This window comes from Atractosteus spatula, chromosome 11 (assembly GCF_055471065.1).
Source record: "Atractosteus spatula isolate fAtrSpa1 chromosome 11, fAtrSpa1.hap1, whole genome shotgun sequence".
NCBI lineage: Eukaryota > Metazoa > Chordata > Actinopteri > Semionotiformes > Lepisosteidae > Atractosteus > Atractosteus spatula.
In genome coordinates, this window is record NC_142716.1 from 11,737,414 (window position 1) to 11,758,016 (window position 20,603).

General features: G+C 33.9%; 1 protein-coding gene across 3 annotated transcripts; it reads right to left on the bottom strand.

Annotated features, from left to right (window-relative positions):
• Window positions 1–3,447: 3,447 nt before the first annotated feature.
• Window positions 3,448–19,393, bottom strand: lhx9 (LIM homeobox 9). 3 transcript variants are annotated; one of them, XM_088927042.1, is made up of 7 exons: window positions 19,352–19,393; window positions 18,166–18,231; window positions 14,997–15,206; window positions 13,356–13,558; window positions 12,015–12,370; window positions 7,530–7,732; window positions 3,448–4,192 (listed from the first exon to the last, which is right to left on the bottom strand). In XM_088927042.1, exons 3-7 carry the CDS (start codon window positions 15,168–15,170, stop codon window positions 4,136–4,138), a joined length of 993 nt encoding a protein of 330 aa, XP_088783168.1. In that variant the 5' UTR covers window positions 15,171–15,206; window positions 18,166–18,231; window positions 19,352–19,393; the 3' UTR covers window positions 3,448–4,135. The 3 variants fall into 3 exon arrangements, with proteins under 3 accessions (XP_088783168.1, XP_088783169.1, XP_088783170.1); XM_088927043.1 differs by lacking the exon at window positions 19,352–19,393 and adding an exon at window positions 19,170–19,189; XM_088927044.1 differs by lacking the exons at window positions 3,448–4,192; window positions 18,166–18,231; window positions 19,352–19,393 and adding an exon at window positions 6,508–6,803 and having other exon boundaries at window positions 14,997–15,473.
• Between the last annotated feature and the right edge of the window lie 1,210 nt (window positions 19,394–20,603).

Below are 20,603 nucleotides of genomic sequence, written 5' to 3' on the forward strand. Positions count from 1 at the left end.
TTAGGTGGTTCAGCTCCCCTCTGCATTGTGAAACAGCAAGAACACTTTTTTTATTGCTTTTCCTGAATTTTGTGTATTTTTGAATACTTTACTTAGAAGTAATTTTACAGGACCATCTTGACAGTTCAAAGTTTCCTATGAGAAACTGCTTCAGATGGGAAGAAAGGGAAAAGGAATTTGATTCCATTGTTCTATTGTTAACATTATTTAATTAAAATACTTTTAATTTCAAGCTTTATTAAATCTAACATTTCTTAAAAAGACATGTTAAGAGTCAGAAATATACTGGTGCTCTTCAGAATTCACTCACATAATTTCATCTGGAAAGCTGAATGAGGTCAGTATAAATAAGGAAAGAAGGCATTAATTATACATACTGTAACACTTTCAATAGATTTTTTGATAATTCCTGAAACTATAAAGCATCGTTTGTTTTTCTGTGTTCGGAATTATGTTTGTATGTATGCTTGTATATGTGTATGACTGGACTTTTTCTTCACCCTCAACAAAGGAGGCTGGTCATTGTAACTGTCATTGTATTTAAACAGGAATTATTGTCTCTCGCAGTTGCGTCACATATGCCTAAAGGGAAAATAAATATCTTTTCTCAAGGAGCATTACATTGAACAATGCATGTCAGAGGACTGCCCCATAGAGATGACATATGTTTGGCAATGGACATCTGAAATATTGGTCTGGGTCTGGACATGGCAGTATCACACTACCACCCCTGTAAATGACACTTCATCAGTTGAATTCTTCCTTTGAACGCTGCCAAACAGATGGCAAGGCTATAGCTTTTGCTATAGTCATCTCTTTTGTGTAGCTTTTTGCTTAGCATTACTTTGTGTGGACAATCAAGCCACTTTGTTGACCAGCACTGGCATTTCAGTCACAAGTATATTAAAAGATCAAGTATCTGTATGATACAACTAAATTTGTATTTAATTTGTATCATGAAAGGCCAGATATGGCTTGGTATGTTCTCACTGCAATCTGAGATTATTAATCATACCGCGGTGCGGTGGCTCTGTGGCTAAGGATCTGCGCCTGTGGCTGGAAGGTTGCTGGTTTATATCCCGCGGGCGGCAGAGGAATCCTACTCCGTTGGGCCCCTAAGCAAGGCCCTTAACTCCAACTGCTCCAGGGGTGCCATATAAATGGGTGACCATGCGCTCTGACCCCAAGCTTCTCTCTCCCTGTCTGTGTGTCTCATGGAGAGCAAGTTGGGATATGTGAAAAAAGACAAAATCCTAATACAAGAAATTGTATATCGCCAATAAAGTGATCTTAATTACATTTTAATTTTGATTAAAAACATCTACAACCCACATGACTGGATTGTTAGCATGCAAATTCTAGATTTTTCATTTAATTATTTTTCAGAAATGGCAGTATACTTTTTTCACTGTAATACCTGTTTAATTTTTGCATCATTTTGGAGAAGATGCAATTTAAGACAAGTCATAAATACTGGACTTAGGGCGTTATGCAGTCTAGGTATTTTCTTTAATACGTGCTCTTCATTTTAGAGGTTATGTGAAATGGAAAAAAAGATAAAATAGAAAAGGTGAAGTTTGTCATGTTAATTTTGATAAAACAATAAATTGTACAAGCTTGAATTTTATAAAAGCTATTGAACAGTCGAAGGCTACTTTTGCTGAGACAAACACCTGCTGTACCTGCTTTTGCAGTTCTTTGAAGAACCCATGTTTTGGATTAAAACAAATTAAACACAGTTGTTTTATGCTGCTGCATTATGTACATATTATATAAACAACTCTTACATCCCCCCACACAGACACTGCAGGCAGCCATAACCCAGAATATTCTGATAATGACTGTACAATACATTTAGAATTAACATAAGGCCATAACAAACCACAGCTGAACTACAGCCATAACAGAAGTAACAGCAATATGTCTTCAATTATAGTTTGTAATTGTCAAACATCAATGAAGAAATGACCAAACAAAAGCACTAACTCATGCTGGAAATAAACTGGTATAGTAGGTGTGTGTCTTCTGGTAGAATATTTTGAAACTACCACTTTCTACACAAAACATAAATGGATCACTGAATGTTGAAACATGCAGTAGAATCCTGTATGTTTTTTTTCTACATGTACCATATGGGACACATATCACCAAGTTGTTTCACTGAGCTGAATCATTTATTACAATGTTGTACAGAGAACGTCAACACGATTGAATATAACAATTTTTAAATGGATTTTCCTTTCATATATACCAAATGAAATCAACCTATTTTGAACAGTTTGTGTTTTGGAAGGGCCAGGGCTGGGCAGCTGAGATACATTCTTAAGATTTTTATTAAGTTTAAGCACTATATCTAGATGAATTCATTGCTTTCCATAAAATATCCTTTCACAGGAAAGATGTATTATTTGCCTTCTGATTGACTGGTAGCTGAATTAAAAGCTGAAATATGATAACAGAATTTACTTCATTCATGTAACCCCTCACATCATACCAACCTCAGCAGAGATAATGGTATTATCAAACAGTCGTTACCAACATCTTAGGTAATGAGGAAGTGTCTTTGCATTTGGAAGTGTATTTTCTATGTTAAAACATTTTTCTTCATTGCAATGGAGTGTTATACTGGGTGTAAAAAATGACAAGCCTGACACAAGTGAATCTAACCCATACAACACTCCAGCCACTGCCTGTGCATTTGAGCTAGTTTTACCCCATGCTTTTGACTGAGTTGTCCATTGTTTTGGAGCTACATATTTAATTTACAATAGTATTTAAAAATTCACAGGCTAGGCAGAACTGATATTTTGAGTAAAGGTAGATGTATGGTGCTTAAATTAAAAAAAAACTCAAACAGTAATTTTCTCTTTCGTGAGTGTATTTAAATCTCCTTTAAAGCAAGACTACAACTTCTTTCAACTTCTGAATGCATTTAAATCTGCTTTGCAGTAAGACTTATTCAAAGAAAATGAAGTGTGGTGATGAAGCTACATTATGCACAACTGTGCAGTCTTAGAACTGTTGATTTCAGAAGCATTATTACTGCATTCACATTTTAAAGAATTAAATATGCTTAAGCCCTTTGATTTGTAAGCAAAAAGTAAGATGAGGTGCCTTTCTCTTGTTTCTTTCTACTTCAAGAGATAAGTAGTCTAAAGTAGAAATGTACTGTTAATTTTGCTTCCTATCCTCTTTCAATGTCCCCTTTCTCTTATTATTTGGCAAAGTTCAAGAAAATGATGGTCTTATGGAGAACTGTAATGTCCTAAAGGTTTGTTTATAATCCACACAGTCCTATGGCACAGCAGCATATATAGTTAAAGTAGCATGATAGATGCCAAGCACTGATGAATGAGGTTAATACGTACAGTATATCTCTGTATCTGACCATTTATCTAAATGACAAATAATTCTTTTAATCCATTCTAATGTACTGGCATCAAGAAAGCAATTTCAGTTTAAGGTTTATTTTACAGTTGACATCAAAAAAGAGTGCATCAAACAGAAATGTACACATCTTAGGAAATGTTAACAAGATGTAAAAGTGCATGCAAAATGTGAGTCTTCTTTATCTATTTAACTTTTTTTTTTACTACAGCCGGATGCCAAAGCACAATCTCTGCAGTCTTCTTGTTCAGCTCATGTGTGAAGGACATTCTGCCACTAAATTTCAAGGAGGCATGTTTTACAAAAATGACATTTATGACAAATACTTTCAGCAAGCTGATGGAATAGATGTGTCTGGCTTTATACAAGTATTCATGTCAGAATATTATTTTGTTTTTGTTTTCTTTTTTATTATTGAATATTTGCTTTCTTTGAATCAGGCAGTTACCCCAGCTGGAAAAAAACAGGTTGCTCTGTTAAATATATATATATTTATACAATGTTTCCAATGATGTGAATTTCATTCCAATACAAAGAAAAATGTGATGTCTTGTTTTTACAGTTATATAATAACAGCTCAAATACAGTGGTTGTCCTCCGTAGGTTCAAACATTCAGGAAATGGTTTTAAAGTCTGTTTTACATTTTTGGCTCAAAGATTTTAAATATGCAATTATCGTATCCTAATATTGTCTTTGTCTTCAATGGTGAGGAATTCCGATCAAAGTTTTCCCCCTTCTTTTTATACTTTAGGGAATTTTCAAACGTCGGGAAGTGTGGCTGTAATGCCCCAAGATTTGTTCTCCCTGAAAGAAATCATAGAGTAACAATTTATTAAACTACAGAGCAACCTGGATTTTAGGGGTCTGCATTTGTTTTTACTTAACGTTATTTGTAATAAAATATCTCTCTATGCTCTCCAGAATTTATGTGGTGTCATTTAATAAAGGCAGCCATATTCATGCATTAAAAAATAATCCTACAGATATTTTGGTAATGATTTGCTACAGGGTTTTTATTTGCAAATCCATGGGGCATTACTTTGAAATAATAAATATACTAATGAAAATAAAGAAGAAAAAAAGGTAGAAAACAGTTTTCACTGTGCATTCATCACTGAATCATATTCAATCTGTTGTTGTCACTGAAAAGAAATCCTGTAAAAATTAATTTTCATTTTTTGAGAAAAATGTAGAAACAACACATTCAATTTTAATATAATAAAATAAAACTCATTTAAAGCAAAGTATTTTATTCACACAAATTTAATCAGATATATAACAACCGTTTGGTCCATAAATATTTAAGGGGAAATAGTTTCTATACACCATCTTTATCAGGAAACAAAGAAACATGGACAATCTTGTTAGACCACTTACTGTACTATTAACACGAAGATCAATATATAAGATTCTTGGATTTACCAACTATAGCTGAAAGAGTGCACAACTGCTTTCTATGACATCTCTGTCCCCTTTTAACAGGATACACCATAAAAAGATCTTCAGAAATCAGAAATCAATGTAAAACAGTACAAAACTAGTGAGGCGTTAAAAGGATGTGAATCAGTTAACAAACAACACATATATCCTGAATTTCACAAACTTTCTCCCAAGTTATAGCATAAGGCACATTATAGAACTGAGTTAGGCATCTACTTTATAAAGTAGATCTATAGTACCACTTTTGTTCTATTAAAGAACAAATTTTGACACTTTCAATGAAATGTTCTTAATACCAGCAAGGACTTTCCTTAGCTTTCAGCCAGAAGAAACATGTTTTTGGTCTGTTCAGTGGCAAATGTCCATAAAGAAAATAATAAATGATGTTCAAAAGATAAGATGCGTATGAATTTTTTTCAACTGGCTCATTCAAAATGTTACAGTTATCAAATTACTTTTTAATACATTTTCAGCTCTACTCCGTATGTCTCTGTAGCTAACCCATGCGTCGTTTTTACACGTTTTTAAACTAACACCCTGAGCAACATATATAATAATGCACTTTCTATTGGGCAGTATAGTGTCACTGTGCAATTGTACTTAAGACTAAGTCTACTGGAAATCTGAACTTAGATTTTCCCATGTTACATTTTAAGTAATGAGGCCTGAAGATTGGTAAAAGTGCTCTATTAAAACAATCAACTAAAACACTCGCCACCCCTTGCCTGTTTAAATTCAGAACAAAACTCTTCTGATTTTTTTTTCAGTGTTTATAACTAAAACACTGAAACACATCTCATTCAATGTATCAGGTTTGCCTGTTGAACAATTACCACTGTACAGATCTCAATAATTCTGTTAGCTTCCTGCTACAGTTTAGCTTTACGCTAAAACAAAACATATTCTGAGGTCAGCATCCACCTGGCTTTGAGTTTAGAAGCATTTGAAGTTCGATTTTAGATTCCGTGTTATATCATTTTAAAATACTGTGGCGATTTGTGTAGGACCTTTTGCTTTACCATTTTACCTAGTGCTAACTTTTACATTTTAAAAAATGATAACATAAATATTTAGTCAATAATCTAGAGGTTCTCTGTTTTCTTACAGTCCCAAAATGACTGGAGTAAATCCAGTAAACCCAATAAAAATAAGGATAATTATGAACAAAAAGAAAGACAGTATGTAATGACTTATGAATTATATTTTACTAAACATCTTACAAATAAATATTTACACATTTCCATAAAGCATATATTAAAGATATCCTTCAGGAAGGGAAAGTACAGTGTGGTGCATACATAGGGACATTTTACTGGGCAAGCTTAAATAAATACAAAATTATTTAATGCTAGGCATGAAAAAATACAGATTTGTGAAGTTTTTAAATCAAAGGAAATGTGTAAATTTTAAATGTTGATGTTTATTGTCAAAAGTATAATTTAATAATTGTTTGCCATTAAAATAATAGACATAAATATTGAATTTCAACAGTTTTTTGCTAGTTTTGCTCTTCAAAAATTCAGATGTGAATTTTTTTTTTACATAATTATCTAGAACGCTGCACATTCGAATTTCTCGAGACCAAAAAGAAAAATCTGCATACACTGACTATGAAACTCAGCTGCCAAGTGGTTGCAAATGCTACACACCAAGATTTGTGTTTGTTTGCTCTCCCAAGATCTGTCTCTGGTTGTTAAAATGTCTTGTAAAAAAAATGTTAGAAAAGGTTTGTTAAGGTAGTTTGTGAGGGACTCCCAGATTCGTGGCTGTCCAGACTAGAGGTCACTGAAGTCACTACAGTGATAGAGGGATTGGTCAGGTCTGTTAATGTGGTCGCTGTGCTGGGTGGAGTTAGTGCGCCGCTGTCTGACGAGGGCGGAGGAGGAAGTGACGTGCCATCAGCTTTATCAACACCCCCATTCTCCTGTCGCAAAACGTTCCTTCTGAATTTGGCTCTTGCGTTTTGGAACCAAACCTGCAAACCAATCCCAATTGATTTCTTTACTTTTCTTTTCTGCTTGTTTGTTCTACTTTGCTTTTTTTTTTTAAATAACGCAATATGTTTGTATGTTATTAAACACCACAGTTTTACTTGCTACAGATTGTAATATGAGAAAAAAGAGGAGATGACAATAAGAAGTTTAAGTTACATTAAGAACTGGGGTGCTGATGTTGACACAACTTTTCTTTTATCCTTAACAACCAATAACCAAATAGTAATAAAGACCACCTGGAAGCAGAATGTTGCATCCACCAAAAATAAATTTGTGCATGTGTATATATAGATACATATACACATACATGTATTGACATAAAAACAGTCATTGTGAATTTCAATTTGTGATTAAATTCTTCCTCAATATTAAGAACATTATGGACTTTATTCATATTAATATATGGGTTACTAAGGGTACAGCCAAACTAAGCCTTATTACAAAATAGCTTAACCTTTCACTTTACAGAGAAGTAGGAGTAAAGCAGTGGATGAAACATGTCTACCGACTAAAGCTTTTCAGTGTAGTGCTTTCTTTCTCCTGGTTGTATAAACCGTAACCTGAAAACCAATAGAACAAGTCCTGATATAAAACAATAAACAGATCAACAAAAAATAAGATGAGTTAAAAAGAAAAAAAATATGACAGCAGCTAAACAGAGGATTCTAAGAAAGGACAAGGAAGAGACCAATTAAATTCATGCTTACCTGGAGAACTCTTTTGGTAAGCCCAGTTTTCTGAGCAAGCTGCTTTAGGTCTTTAGCATCAGGGTTGTGGTTGATAGCGAAGTATGACTTCATGGTGCGGAGCTGGTGATGTTTGAAAGACGTACGCATACGCTTGGTCTTCTGAGAGGGAGGGTAAGACTGCTGGTCCCGGTCCAAGTGATCTGCATCATTTTCATTACAACCTAAACACAAAAATGTTTTAAAAAAAACTGTCAGTAATCACAAAGCGAGTGGTTGGCTCTCACTAAATTCTGCTGTATTGAATTGAAACCATCAACCCATGCAGTATTAACAACAGATATTGTTTTCCCAGTCTCTGGATTTCCCTTTATAACTGATTTGGAATCAGGACTATTATGAAGCATTAATTTTTGTCTACATATTTGGTTATTTGGTGTGCTTCTGCATTTTTAGTTAGGTTTAAAAGTGTATTTCTAAGAGATTTTTACTGTGCCAGACAATGTTCACTTATACAGCTGTATATTGTTTTATTGCAAGATCCGTTCTCTAAAATTACAATAAAATCAGTCTGGATCCTTGGTGGTAACAGGAACCACAACAGTATGCACTCCAAAAACCCAAATGCCAACACTATAAAAGGCATGATTCCAAAACATCTGGATGCTACATAAAGTAAAAAGAGATGCATTTAAAGGATTAAAATTTGTTTTCAGTCCTTTTGGGCTAAAGCCTGAAAGCTAGAAAAGGATGAACTCCTTAAACGCTAAACAAAATGTACCCCAAAACATTTCCAAAATTAAATCTTTTCAAAATGATTTGCGTAAAATCTGAAATCACAACAAATCGGATTTACCATAGTTTACCAGTGCGGCTCTAACCTAAAATATTGATAAATGCGTTTTTTTTTCATAAACAAGCCAAATAATAAACAAGATTATGCCATTCGCAAGATAATTATTGTGGTCTGCCAACTACATATTGGTGTCTTTAGTAAGATGGAAATTAAAGTCTCGTGTCACTAAAAATTGTTGGTCTTTTTTTCAGGTTAATATGGGTTATAATGCACAAATTTCATAATTGATGGAATTATTTTCAGTTGATATGAAATGTTGTGTATTGTCATACTGTACTCTTATCTTTTAGCTGCATTGAATTATGAAATTCTCAGTTAAGCTGAAGTTCGGTTAAGTTATTGCTTTCCTCAGGATGAGGCCTTGTAAACTCAAGTAAGTAAGTCTGTTATTGATTTATTTACTCACAGTGAGAAAACTACCACTGGTTTCTGGTTATCAATATGACTAGGGACTACGCATCTCACAAAAGAATAGAACAGTAATACAATTGCTGGGAAACGTTAATAAAATAATGCATATATTGAATGCATGAAATGGATATTTAGTGAGAGTGAAGAAGGAAAAACAGGTCACATTAGGTTAAGTGAGTCTAATTATTTGTTCTTTAGAACCTTCCAATTTGTCTAAAGCGCACTTTACAGTTATTAATGGCTGAGATTTTAACTTCTAAACTAAAGCAAAATACTGACCAGCTACACAGCCAATTTTTCTGTGCTTTTCTTATCTCATGAGTAAGACAGGGAAAATCCTGCTAGCTGTTTCCCTGGTAAACTGTATACTATTCAGAATGATTATTACAGTTATAAGTGTAAAAAAACAACATCACAACAATAATAAGATGATGATAATTTAGCACAGTTCTTGGGTCCTAATTCGATTTTGGCCCGGGATACCCTCTGTGGCGAGTCTGCGAATTCGCCTAACTGACGACTCTAACTTCTGCTCCGCAGGCGAGCGTGTGAGTCAATGTGTGTGTCCTGTGATGGACTGCGTCCAGTCCAGGGTGTATCATGCTGTGCGCCCATTGTTTGTGAGTAGGCACCGAGACCTTCTGTTAGACCAAGCGGCTGTTGAAAACGAACGGATGAATCCGTTTTCACTTTCAGCGGGAATCATGATTTTGTTAAATTAAGAATTAGTTCTTTCCGGAAGCTACAGTAGCCTTGGTATTATATTAACTCATTTAATCACAACGAGCATCAGGTTATTTGAATTGATTATTTTTTAACAAGGTTCAAATGCATTGTCAACGATATTTTGCTGCATAATTAAAAAATGATTAAATAATTAAAAAATGACTAGGAAGTGAAAAACTGACCATTTAAATTAAATTCTCGGCAAGTAGTGCCAGGCGGAAAACATTTTGGGGTAGGCGCAGACATATACACACGTAGAACTGTCTACATTGTTATTATTTTGCCTGATATTCTAGATGCCATGATTACGAGATATAGTGTAGGCACATTGAGGAATAATTTAAGGAAGAGATTGCATTAATGAAAAAACTCCCGAATTCTCTACTGCGAGATTTAGGTTTAGGTACCTTAAATGAGATATTCTTAAATTGTTTAGCAGTTTTGCTATTGTTCAGTTATTTTAATCCATAAAATGACCACCAGGGGTCCCTGTATCATCATGTAAAAACCTAACACCCTTATTAACAATAATCTGTCACGAGTTTGGGGATTTTAGGATAAAAACAACCCTACTGTATTATTTAACATCCCTTGAAGAATAACAGAGGCTGAAAACAAAACAGGCTTGTTGCATGATTTAAAATAGATCTTTTTGTAAAATGCACAAATATTTTGCTCAAGATTTCGAATTGTTTGGAAACAAAACATAATCATATCATTTCTTAGGACAATGTTTTTACACTGTAAAACGTCCAAACGCAGGTCATAATGATAGATTATTAAGGACGTGCAAAGGATTTTTTTTCTCACTCTGAAATTGTAACTTAAATGTCTATTATTTTTCTCTGCGCCAGTGTGTGCATATACAATATACTGTAACAATGAGCCTGCCTATTGTTTTCTATTTAAAATAAAAATATTGGTTAAAATATCGTAAATCAAAATGAAAATAAAAATGCCTTAATGGATTTTAAGCCTTGGGACTAAAACATCAACCAACCTTTTATTTTCAATTCATGTTAAAGTATCTTGACTTTAAAATAAAAAAATGGTATGGCTGCTTACGTAATCATAAATATGTCATGCTAATATAGGTCTGTAGTCTACAGTAATTGGCTATGTACTTTAATGAAAGGTGAATGTACATCTTCTGCGAATATAATTCCCTCATTAAATAAAATATACTGCACATTTAGATACATTTACATTGGCTTTTTGCCTCTCTTATTTCCTAAAACCGCAAGCAAAATCGTTTTTTTATTATTGCTTTTGTAGTTCATACTAATGTTTGAAATAATATTATACCGCTATGCAGTTTAATATTGCTTGGAAAGAAAAACAATTAAAAGCAATGCAAACAGAAAATCTATTTTTTTAAGTTGCATTCATTTTAGGCCCAATCCGTTGCTCTCCAGTTCCCGTGCTAAATTAATGGAGTCGGTGTAGTGGTTCCCGAGAACTGAATTGACCTTCTAAGAAGTGATTAAAAGCTGGTTGGAAGCTGGGGATTCCTACGTCATCTTCAATTAACAGAGAACAATTAACTCGCAGATTACCCTTATTCCACCCCATTCACGAACAACAGCTAAAACTTGGCACACAAAGCCAAACTTCTTCAAGCAAAAGATAATTGCAAAAATGGTTCCAGAAAAAAACGCAGTGTGTGAATTATAGCTTCAAAGGTACGTAGATTCCAAAGCATTAAAGTATTTCGAGTACAGTATAATAATAATTGTCATTAGTATCAAAGCAGAGAGCTCATTAACTGATATGATTCATACCTGCTGAATCAAAGGGGTTAAGAGTCAAGCCTTGTGAGTTCAATCTTTATGTATCTTAGCAAATTACTTTTTTTGGCAATTCCATCTTCGTATTTTTTGTAAATAATTCACAAATAAAACTTTGAAGGTATACGCTGTTTTGGTTTCGATTTCTTGGAGAAAAGAGCCTTTGCTGTATTTAATTAAAAAAAAACTAATAAAATTTTGTAATCCAAGAGCCTTTAATAAAAAAAAAGGATTTATACTGTAGGTTGTGTCTAATACCTCAATATTTCCAGGGTTCTGAGCCGTTAACCTGTAGGTGACCAATTCACCCCAATCAGCTACCCCCTGTTTTTAATGGGGCGGGACTGTTAAATTAAAGAATCAATAATGATCAATTGTGCTTAGTTATTTTGAAATAATTGCCCAGAGAAATGTGACTTGTTACTTGTTAGAGAATCCTTTAGCCCGTGTGAATGTTGCGTATTAATAAGGAATAGTTTCATTAGCAAGTACATACTGTATATAGTGGCAAATATCGAGTGTAGATTTTAATTATTCTCCTCGATTACATGTCTAAAAACCGTCTAGCTACTCTGGTAATTAAGCAAGTATTTTGAATGACTTAATCACAGCACAGAAGTGAGGTGGGGGGTGGGGAGAGATAAAGAATAAGATTTCAACAAATGTGTAGTTCGATCTTATATTTTGTAATATTTTAGGGCCATATTGAAGGTGAAGAGTACTTACCTGAGTTGTAACTGGCAATGTCTACACCTATCGCTGGATTCTTTCTCTTCCGAGGCCTCCCCTTCTGGACCGTACCAGTGCCGTTGAAGTAAGGCAATGCCAACCCCCCACTTTTGGCAGCTAATTCGGTGTAGTTTAACTGGGGGTGGTATTCTCCCTGTAGAAGGGTTTCGAAGTGGACCCTGCAGTACACGAGGCTGTCTTTCATACCAAAATGGTCTCCCGTGGTTAGGGTCTTGTTGCAAGTTGTACACGTGAAGCAGCTCAAGTGATAGACCGAGTCCCTGGCGCGCATCACCATTTCCGAAGCCGAGATACCAAGGTGGCAGCGGGCACATCTCTGCACGGAGAACCTTCTGAAACAGCAAACATTCTTTAAAGTAATACGTCGACACGTATCGTGCATCATTCCTGATAGGAAAATAAAAACAACCAGTTTATTGTTTGGAAAAGACGGTACTTTTCTGAGGTAGATCATACATGTAAGGGAGTAGTTGGACTGATTGGAGACTTCCCTTAATTGTATGTGTCAATTCTTGAAAAATATAAAGCTACAAGTCACATTATGCTGTGGGCATAGCTTAAGTCAACGGTATATAGTAATTAGTATTCAAGAAATACTTTTTTCAGACATTGCTTTTATGAAATTGAAATTATCAGTTGATGTTTTGCAAGGACTTAAATTATCAATAATTTAGGTGGAATCTTGAGTTATACAATGCTTCATGTTGAAACTTGCTTAGTTTTTATTTGCAATCCAAAATTATTCAGACTCGCAAAAATGTATTGTCCGACCGATCAAGGAACGCGAAGAAGGCCACTGTAGGGAACCGGCTATGAAGTTGTTTTTTTTCTGCTCCGCAAAATACACTTAGAACTCTTTTAATATGAAACAGTTTCTGTAGGCCTACAATATTTTTTTTTTTACATTTGGGCATCAAGTAAACTAAAACTGTTGGAATATTAATTGTTAGGTGTTTGAAAATGTGTTTTCACGCGCATTATACTATATAGTTTAAAATGTGTATATTCTTAAGTTAGAGCAAAATGTTGCATGCAACAGCTAGTAAGAATCGTGTTTAGAGGTAATGAAAAAAACGTATAAACACTTAACCATATTTAAGCAGCCCTATGAAAATCAAATCATTTTTTTCTAAGGTTTGAAAGAAAAATGTAATAAAAATAACTTACTCATATGCTTTATAAAGATAGAATATTAGACTAATTGCCCATTAGATTCATTTTAGGTCTTGAAACGTCTATCATTTGGAAAGTAAAGTTAAAGACACGACTTTAGTGACTTTCCTTAAGGATTCAAATTGAAATCCAGAATATTCTTACCTGTAGTAATCCTCTTTGCAGTAAATGCTGCCATCCTTTGCGAAACAGGTGAGTTCTGATTCAAGGGCGAGTTTACATTCACAGCATTTAAGACACCTCAGGTGCCACTGCTTGTCCACTGCGAGTAAATAGTATCTGTCCGAGATTTTGCCGCCACAACCAGCGCACAAGGCAGGCTTCTCCGGACTCATGGAGGGCATACTCTGTAAAACCGCGACAAGCAATTCAATTTGTATAGTTGTAATTAATTAGACAATTTTATGCATGAAAACAATATGAACTGTCTGAAACGGTGTATTTCCATCTATATGATATTACAAATGATATATATTGAATATGCTAAATTGTATTTATTCTAAATAAATACTGTAATCACAACCTTAAAAATAATAAATGAACAAATATTTTGGCATTATCTACGGTGCTTAACATTGGAAAAAAAACACAGTAGGCCTGTGTTTGTAGCTTTTAGGAGAACACATAAAGTTAAAAAGTTTAAACAAATGTTTAATACACTTCACCTGAACATAAACATGATGTAATGTTACTTCTAGGAAAATGTGACAAAGAATTTGTCTTGGCAGATTTTCAATATATAACAGTTCCAAACGAAAAACACACTGGGCGTGGTATACACAATAAACACGAATATTCATTCTAAGTTTAATGTACCTTTATATCTCTTTATAGGCATGTACAAGAGATACGGATTTATCTTTAAAATAAATCGGCTTCAGGTTAGATTAATTGCACAGGTTCATTTTTATTTTCTTCTGGTAACACTAAAGCTCAAGAATTCAATAATCAGGAGTTCAAAACTAGTTTATTTTAGTTTAAATTTACGAATAAATAAAATAAAAACGTATTGTGTTGTAGTATTTTTATCATAATATCGTTGAAACGTGTTACATAATTTAATTTCAGAGACCTACCTTAGGGAACTGATTTGAGCTATATTTTAATTCACACAATCTTTTGTCCATTTTTCTTCTTTTCAGTTTTGAAGGGTACATAGAGATAGACTTGGTTGACTACATAAGGTATCATTTCATCATCAAATGATGTATCCTTCAAACTGTAAAATGTATTGTTACCCAGGTTTTGTATTTAAACCTGAACTGTTTGGATTAGCTTAGGGCAAATTCAGTTATCCACGTGTCGCTTTATAACAGATTTACATGAAACTACAAATCTGGGAATTAAATCATTTTTTTAAATCAATTAAATTGCAGAAAACATATTGTTTTCCTGGTAGAGACAATACATTTTTGTCAAAAAAGAATAATTATACAACGATATAGCCTATATATGTTTAAAACACGTCTGTATATAGAAAGTACATTGCGACAGAACAATATATGTGTTATTGCTGATATTAACAACAATGTGCTGTTCCTATTTGAAAACAAGCTGTGTTTTAAACATTTTCAGTACATATATATTTGTGGACTCTCTAGCCCTCGCCTTTTTCTATGTTAATTGATGTCTATTTGTTCGATTCAATTAGTTATTAAGGCCTATTACGCTGTGAAAATAGATAAACCAACGCGTTAACAGTCCCAGCTAATAACTGCCTTTTGTACCAAGGGGGTCTTTTAAAATAAAGGGAACTGCTGTTAATTCAGAGAACAGAATCCTTACCGTCTCCCTTCCGTTCATTTGAACGCCTTTGGCCAGACGAGACTCAGTTTTAGATCTCCTTTCCATCTCCTCCATGATTCCTTGAATGTGATCCCCGGAGATTCCGTGGAAAAGCATGGCTGATGATCGGAATGTGTAAGTGTTTTCTTCTGCCTTGCACCCCACAACTTCCATATACAACCCCCAGAGTCTCAGATCATCCGAAAATATCTACAGCAAAAGATTCGCACAGGTGCTAAGCTTCACTTTCTTGCAAGTATAACTCAAACGGTTATTAAAAGATTGGGAAAAGAAAAGACCGCAGCAGTGACTCACTTCCCACTCTTTGATAACAGCTTGCACAAAGTGTAGTCCAGATAATAAGGCAACCAAAGTTAGAGCTGGCGGCAAGCAGCAATAACAAATGTTGATGTTTTTGTTTTCTGCAGTCCCTTATTTCCTTTAGGGTTCCAAGTGCTTGAAGGTCAGATTGGGACTGCCTGAATTTGAGAGCTGTGTCCTATTTGTGAACAGAGCAAAAGCCTGCCCAGTTTGGATAATTTGGTAGGAGGAGTTCTCCCTCTCTGGATTGCCAGTGATTTCTATTCACCAACAAAGACCTGTCATTCTCTTCTCAAACCCCCGGTGATAGGCAGCACGGGCAGAGAGAAAAATGAATTGGTATTAACTTTTTTTTTCATTAATAGTGTTTTAAATAGATTTTTTTAAAAACATATACGATTACTTCTGAAGGAGCAAGAAAGGGAACAAAACTGTTTTCTATGAATACCTGTCCATCATTTTACATCTTCTAATACAATATCAGTGTTGCTGCCGCAGTAAATCAATTAATATTAAATTTAAATAAAAACGTAGTTAAATGTTAGTTTATTTAGATTAGTAATGTCAAACAAAGATACAGGATGCTTTTATACTCTGTGTGCCTCTCTTAATGGGCAAAATTAAACAAGAACATTCATTAAATTATGGCAGTTTAAATGACCTTTTTAATTTTCACTCACCATTCAAATAAAAAAAAAGTCTAAAATGAGGCCCGTGAACGTTTGTTCAACGTAGTTTTGCTATAAACAACAGAAATTTAAAACAAATATTGTGGACATCGACAAGCCGCCAAATGGACTTGAACATTGTTTTAAGCAAAGCGCAAAGTGTCATTAAACTTTCCGAAATTATCAAATTGATGTGTCGCCCTTTGTAGCATAACTGTGTTTTAGTTTACAATTGACAAAAAATATGAACTTACAAAGCGGAAATATTTGTATTTTATTTTAATTATATTCCAACCGTTCCTAATGGTTTCCTAGCGCTCCATCCATCATGTTACGGAACCCTATCAGGAAAAAATGTATGTCCTTTTGCAATTATATTCCAAAACTGTTTCCTTCAAAAATATATAATGGTTTACTAGAAAGGCCATTTCTGATGTTAATATCTTAAATTTCATTTCTAAGTGTTGCACAAGATTATTCTGTTTTAAAAATAACGTTATTATATAAATGATATTAAGACTAGCGCCACTTTTTATACCAGTATTCTTTCTCACATATTGAACGCATTTGGGATATCACATTAATTTTTAATTATTTATATGGAATCTTATTTACATATCTGAGAACTAATGTTCCACCAAATATCAGGAATAGAATTTGTCACCTGTGCGGATCTGATACAATTCCTGAGTGAAGGCTTCGCTCCTCTGTTCATATTTGATTTTACCACAACCCTACTCCTGTATTATCCACACCTTAAAAGATGAAGTATACTCTGTATCCGAAGATTTAAAACAATGCATACGGGTTGTTTCTATGTGTATTGCTTGCACATAATGAATCAAGTATTTAACACTTCTCGTCTGATTGATGATGAATCAAATCACATCCATATCTTGATATCCATATAGCTATAATTTAGTCCATAAGGCAGAACTGCATGTGTAAATTATTCTAATCAAGTGAAATAAACTGTGATTTGCTATTTTCTTGGCATGCTATAATCTGACAGCAGGGCTGCTATTTACTGTAAGTAATGCAATTAGCCGTTTTTTAAAAAAAATCAATGCCCTTTAAATAAAACTGTTATCTATTATACACTCAATGGGGCTCCCAATTATTCAAGACTGTGTTTGTAATGACAATATGACACGCCTAATAATTTTTTGCTTACATTAGATTTTGTGATTCGATTGAGAACTGAGACCATTAATATTGCGATGAACACAATACAGTACGTGTTTCGAGAATTCCTGAGGAATATTTCGACGGACCAAATCATTGTAAATAAACATAGTTCAACTACTGTGGCTATTTATCAAATTAACATTTTATGATTTGCACTAGCCAGCAAAACACCGACGTGCAAAATTTAACAAGATAAATTATATTTACAGACATTTACCGTTTTTGCTGTTTGCGGCATCATTGCTTTTCTGTTTAGTACGGCAAACACATCCAATTACAAGTACCTCACCTGATATGTACTGTATAAAACAGTATACGTTTAATATTAAATTACTTACACTGTTTATTTTCCATTTCCACACAATAAAACGGGATGAATTTATTTCCTTTACATTTAATATGAAATGATACAGGGATTTTTTTGTTTTTTGTATAAGAATTTAGAATTTGTATTTAAAAAAAGCTAAGTACTCTCCATGTGCTTTGCCTGTTAATAGATTTCTTCACGTTCAATACAAATCTGAAGGTGCAGTAGATACACTTGACAATACCAATCATTTTAAGTAGTGTTACGTTTCCATATCTGTCTCAACGCTGTGGCTCTATTAAACATAATTAAGCAGTTCCAGTAGCACCACTCCAAAATAAACTGGACAAACTGAATTTACTGTTAATTGCATAGTCAATTCTTTTCGCTGTGTCAGTTCCTGTTAACGGTACACTAGCTGATGAAGACGACATCGGCTATATCCAGGGCATGGAGGAAACATTGCATTCTACTTAGAGTCATATGGAAAATCGTAAATGATATTCTTTAAGAAACTATAATGTTTCCAAATCCAAATAAAAAATTTTATGGTGTAACTATTTAGAGGTGGTCTTTATCTTTAAAAAATAACACAAATGGCATTCCATTATAAAACTCCCGGGAAAGAGATAACGGCTATAAAAAAACATTTCTAATGTAAAAACACACAAAAAAGGCAACTTACCAATTAAGCCAATTCATTTGACTTTACGCCCACTGGTCTTCTGCAGTATACTGTACAGTACCTTGCCTTTATGTACAACAGAATGATGTCAGTTAATGCTATTCATATTAAAGCAAGCACGGCCGCTTACTTCAGATGATTTCTATATATTTAATTAATTGATTCAGATTTTTAAACCATAGAACTTCCTTCGGTAGTATGCTATGAAAACAATATTTGAATGCTGCTAACTTCACATCTCCTAATAATCGGCCATGGGCAAAACAGTAAGGCCATCACACACCGACCACCAGCTAAGCAGGGCTGAGAACTTTCGCTATCAGAAGACACACATTTTTTACACATATATGTATGTACCTATATCTTTGTGTTTGCTTATACGTTAAATTTGTTCAGTTTCCTGCAGTATGTGATCTTTAATAATGGTGAATGAATATAAACGAAACGGATTCATTACGGAACATTAACAATGTGTGAATAATTCAATAATAAAACAACAAGGTGTCTCTCATCGAATGCGTTTTTTGAGGAAACGAAAGTTATTTTTAATTTCACAACAAGAAACTCAATCTTTAAAATGCACCGAAAAGACAAACAAACAAGTAAACAAAAACAAACAAATTTGGTTTTGACACCTTTTACCACAGTATCATTACTGGAGAAAAATCATTTGTGGTTCACATTTTGATTCTGCTTCGCACTGTAGATTATGCAGTAGAATTTGATAGTGATAGACGTTCATACATAACCACTCCTGTGTTATTTTGCAACTTAAGTAAACACTTAAATTACGTTTTCAGTGACAATTATCGTACATATACCATATACTAAAATAGTACTATAAATGAACAGATGCGCAAATTAGATCATGCTGATTGTACGCCGATTCAAGTGCCGGCTTGAATATACAGTACGTTTTTAAAGCTGGCATAATGTGTAAAACACGTAAAGAATGAAAATTAAAGAGGGCACGTTAGTTAATGTGCCGTCTTTCGAAGATATACCTGTCAAGGCTGAATATTCTTGACTCTGTCGCTTGCTCTTTGCTGAAGCGATCTATTGACGTTATATTGACAATGATTTTCCTATTGAAGCACAATGTTGGATCTGTGCATGTCGTGTATAGAGTACTCATAACAAAGAAATTAAATCCAAAGACACTAAGGGAAGAGCAGTTTTAGCTTACCTTGGCTTTAAGACGCTTTCCAACGTGAAAATGTGTCCCTGTGACTGAGGGCTGGAAATATGATGGAGTAGAGATGGCAGGGATTCTGCCAGTAGATGGGGGTTGTTCCTTGTTTCTTTCAGTCCCAGTGTTAATTAAAATAAAACAGCTGCTCGGTGGACTGAGACTTGTCTGCGTTTTCCAAATACTGTATATATTTAAACATTTCAGTATTTTGAATATCGGTTCAGGAAATTCTAAATTATGTGCACTCTAGCCTAATTTGTAAAAAAAAAAAAGTGATTTATTCTTTAATTTTATGATCATATAAAACATTGTGTAATGTATAGGTTATTTTAGAAGAAAATGAGAGCGAGTGTACGCAAGTTCACTTTTAAGGGACAGAATATATATATAGGGTGCATTGCTGTGTAGTGAGAACTGTTTGTATACAGTACATAATGTTAAATAAGAGCGTAGTTGTGGATAGGTCATGTTATGGTTATGGTTATGATTACATCAAAATGACAGAATTCCTAAGCATTATGGAGTAAAATATCAGATGAAGACGGAATCATATAAGTCTAATGAAAATCAATTATAAAGTCTAAGCGTATTGTACCTGTACTGTGGACTACAATTCGTGTTTGATGTGTTAATAGTATTATCTTACGGAAATGACAGATATTATTAATGTAATGATGACTTAAAGCATCACCTGTTTTAAATAATTAAATAATTACAAATATTTCATATGAATCTCAGAATAAAATGTTACAGAGGGTTTGTACAGACTCTAATATCTTTTTTTTTCTGAGAGAGAGAGGGGTTATACTTTGGGTAACTTGGATAGAGTTTTAAGTAGGCAGTTCGATTTCGATTTTTAATTTACTGTTAATATTGAACTGCTAGGGTCGACACGGGGAGATGCGTCAGAGTACGAGTTACAAAGGAACATTTAGAGGTTAATTCCATACTGAAAAGTAGTAAGAAAGAAGAGAGTGCAGCGTTTAGGTTTTGGAAGCTTCTTCCAAGTGTGTGAGAAGGCTTTGTAACAGAATTATGGTTTTTCTTCTTTCTTTTTACTTTTATGCGTGGAATTAACATTTAATTGTTTCATTCAAAACTAAGCATTGCTATTTCTATGTAATAATTATTTAAATTATTTTTGTATCCGTAATCCATAGGTGCTTGTGTTACCTCTTGAACTTAATTAAAGGATGTCATAACTCTTAACAGTGCAACCCTTAGGCAAAATATTTCAGAACTGACG

Bases quoted from the DNA above. Each gene is read 5' to 3' on its own strand.
- lhx9 (XM_088927044.1), bottom strand. From the start codon at position 15,170: ATGGAAGTTGTGGGGTGCAAGGCAGAAGAAAACACTTACACATTCCGA. The intron at 12,371-13,355 runs GTAAGAATATTC...TTGCTGTTTCAG, and splicing joins TGCAAAGAGGATTACTACAG to AAGGTTCTCCGTGCAGAGAT. The intron at 7,733-12,014 runs GTAAGTACTCTT...TTTTGTGTTTAG, and splicing joins CATTGCCAGTTACAACTCAG to GTTGTAATGAAAATGATGCA.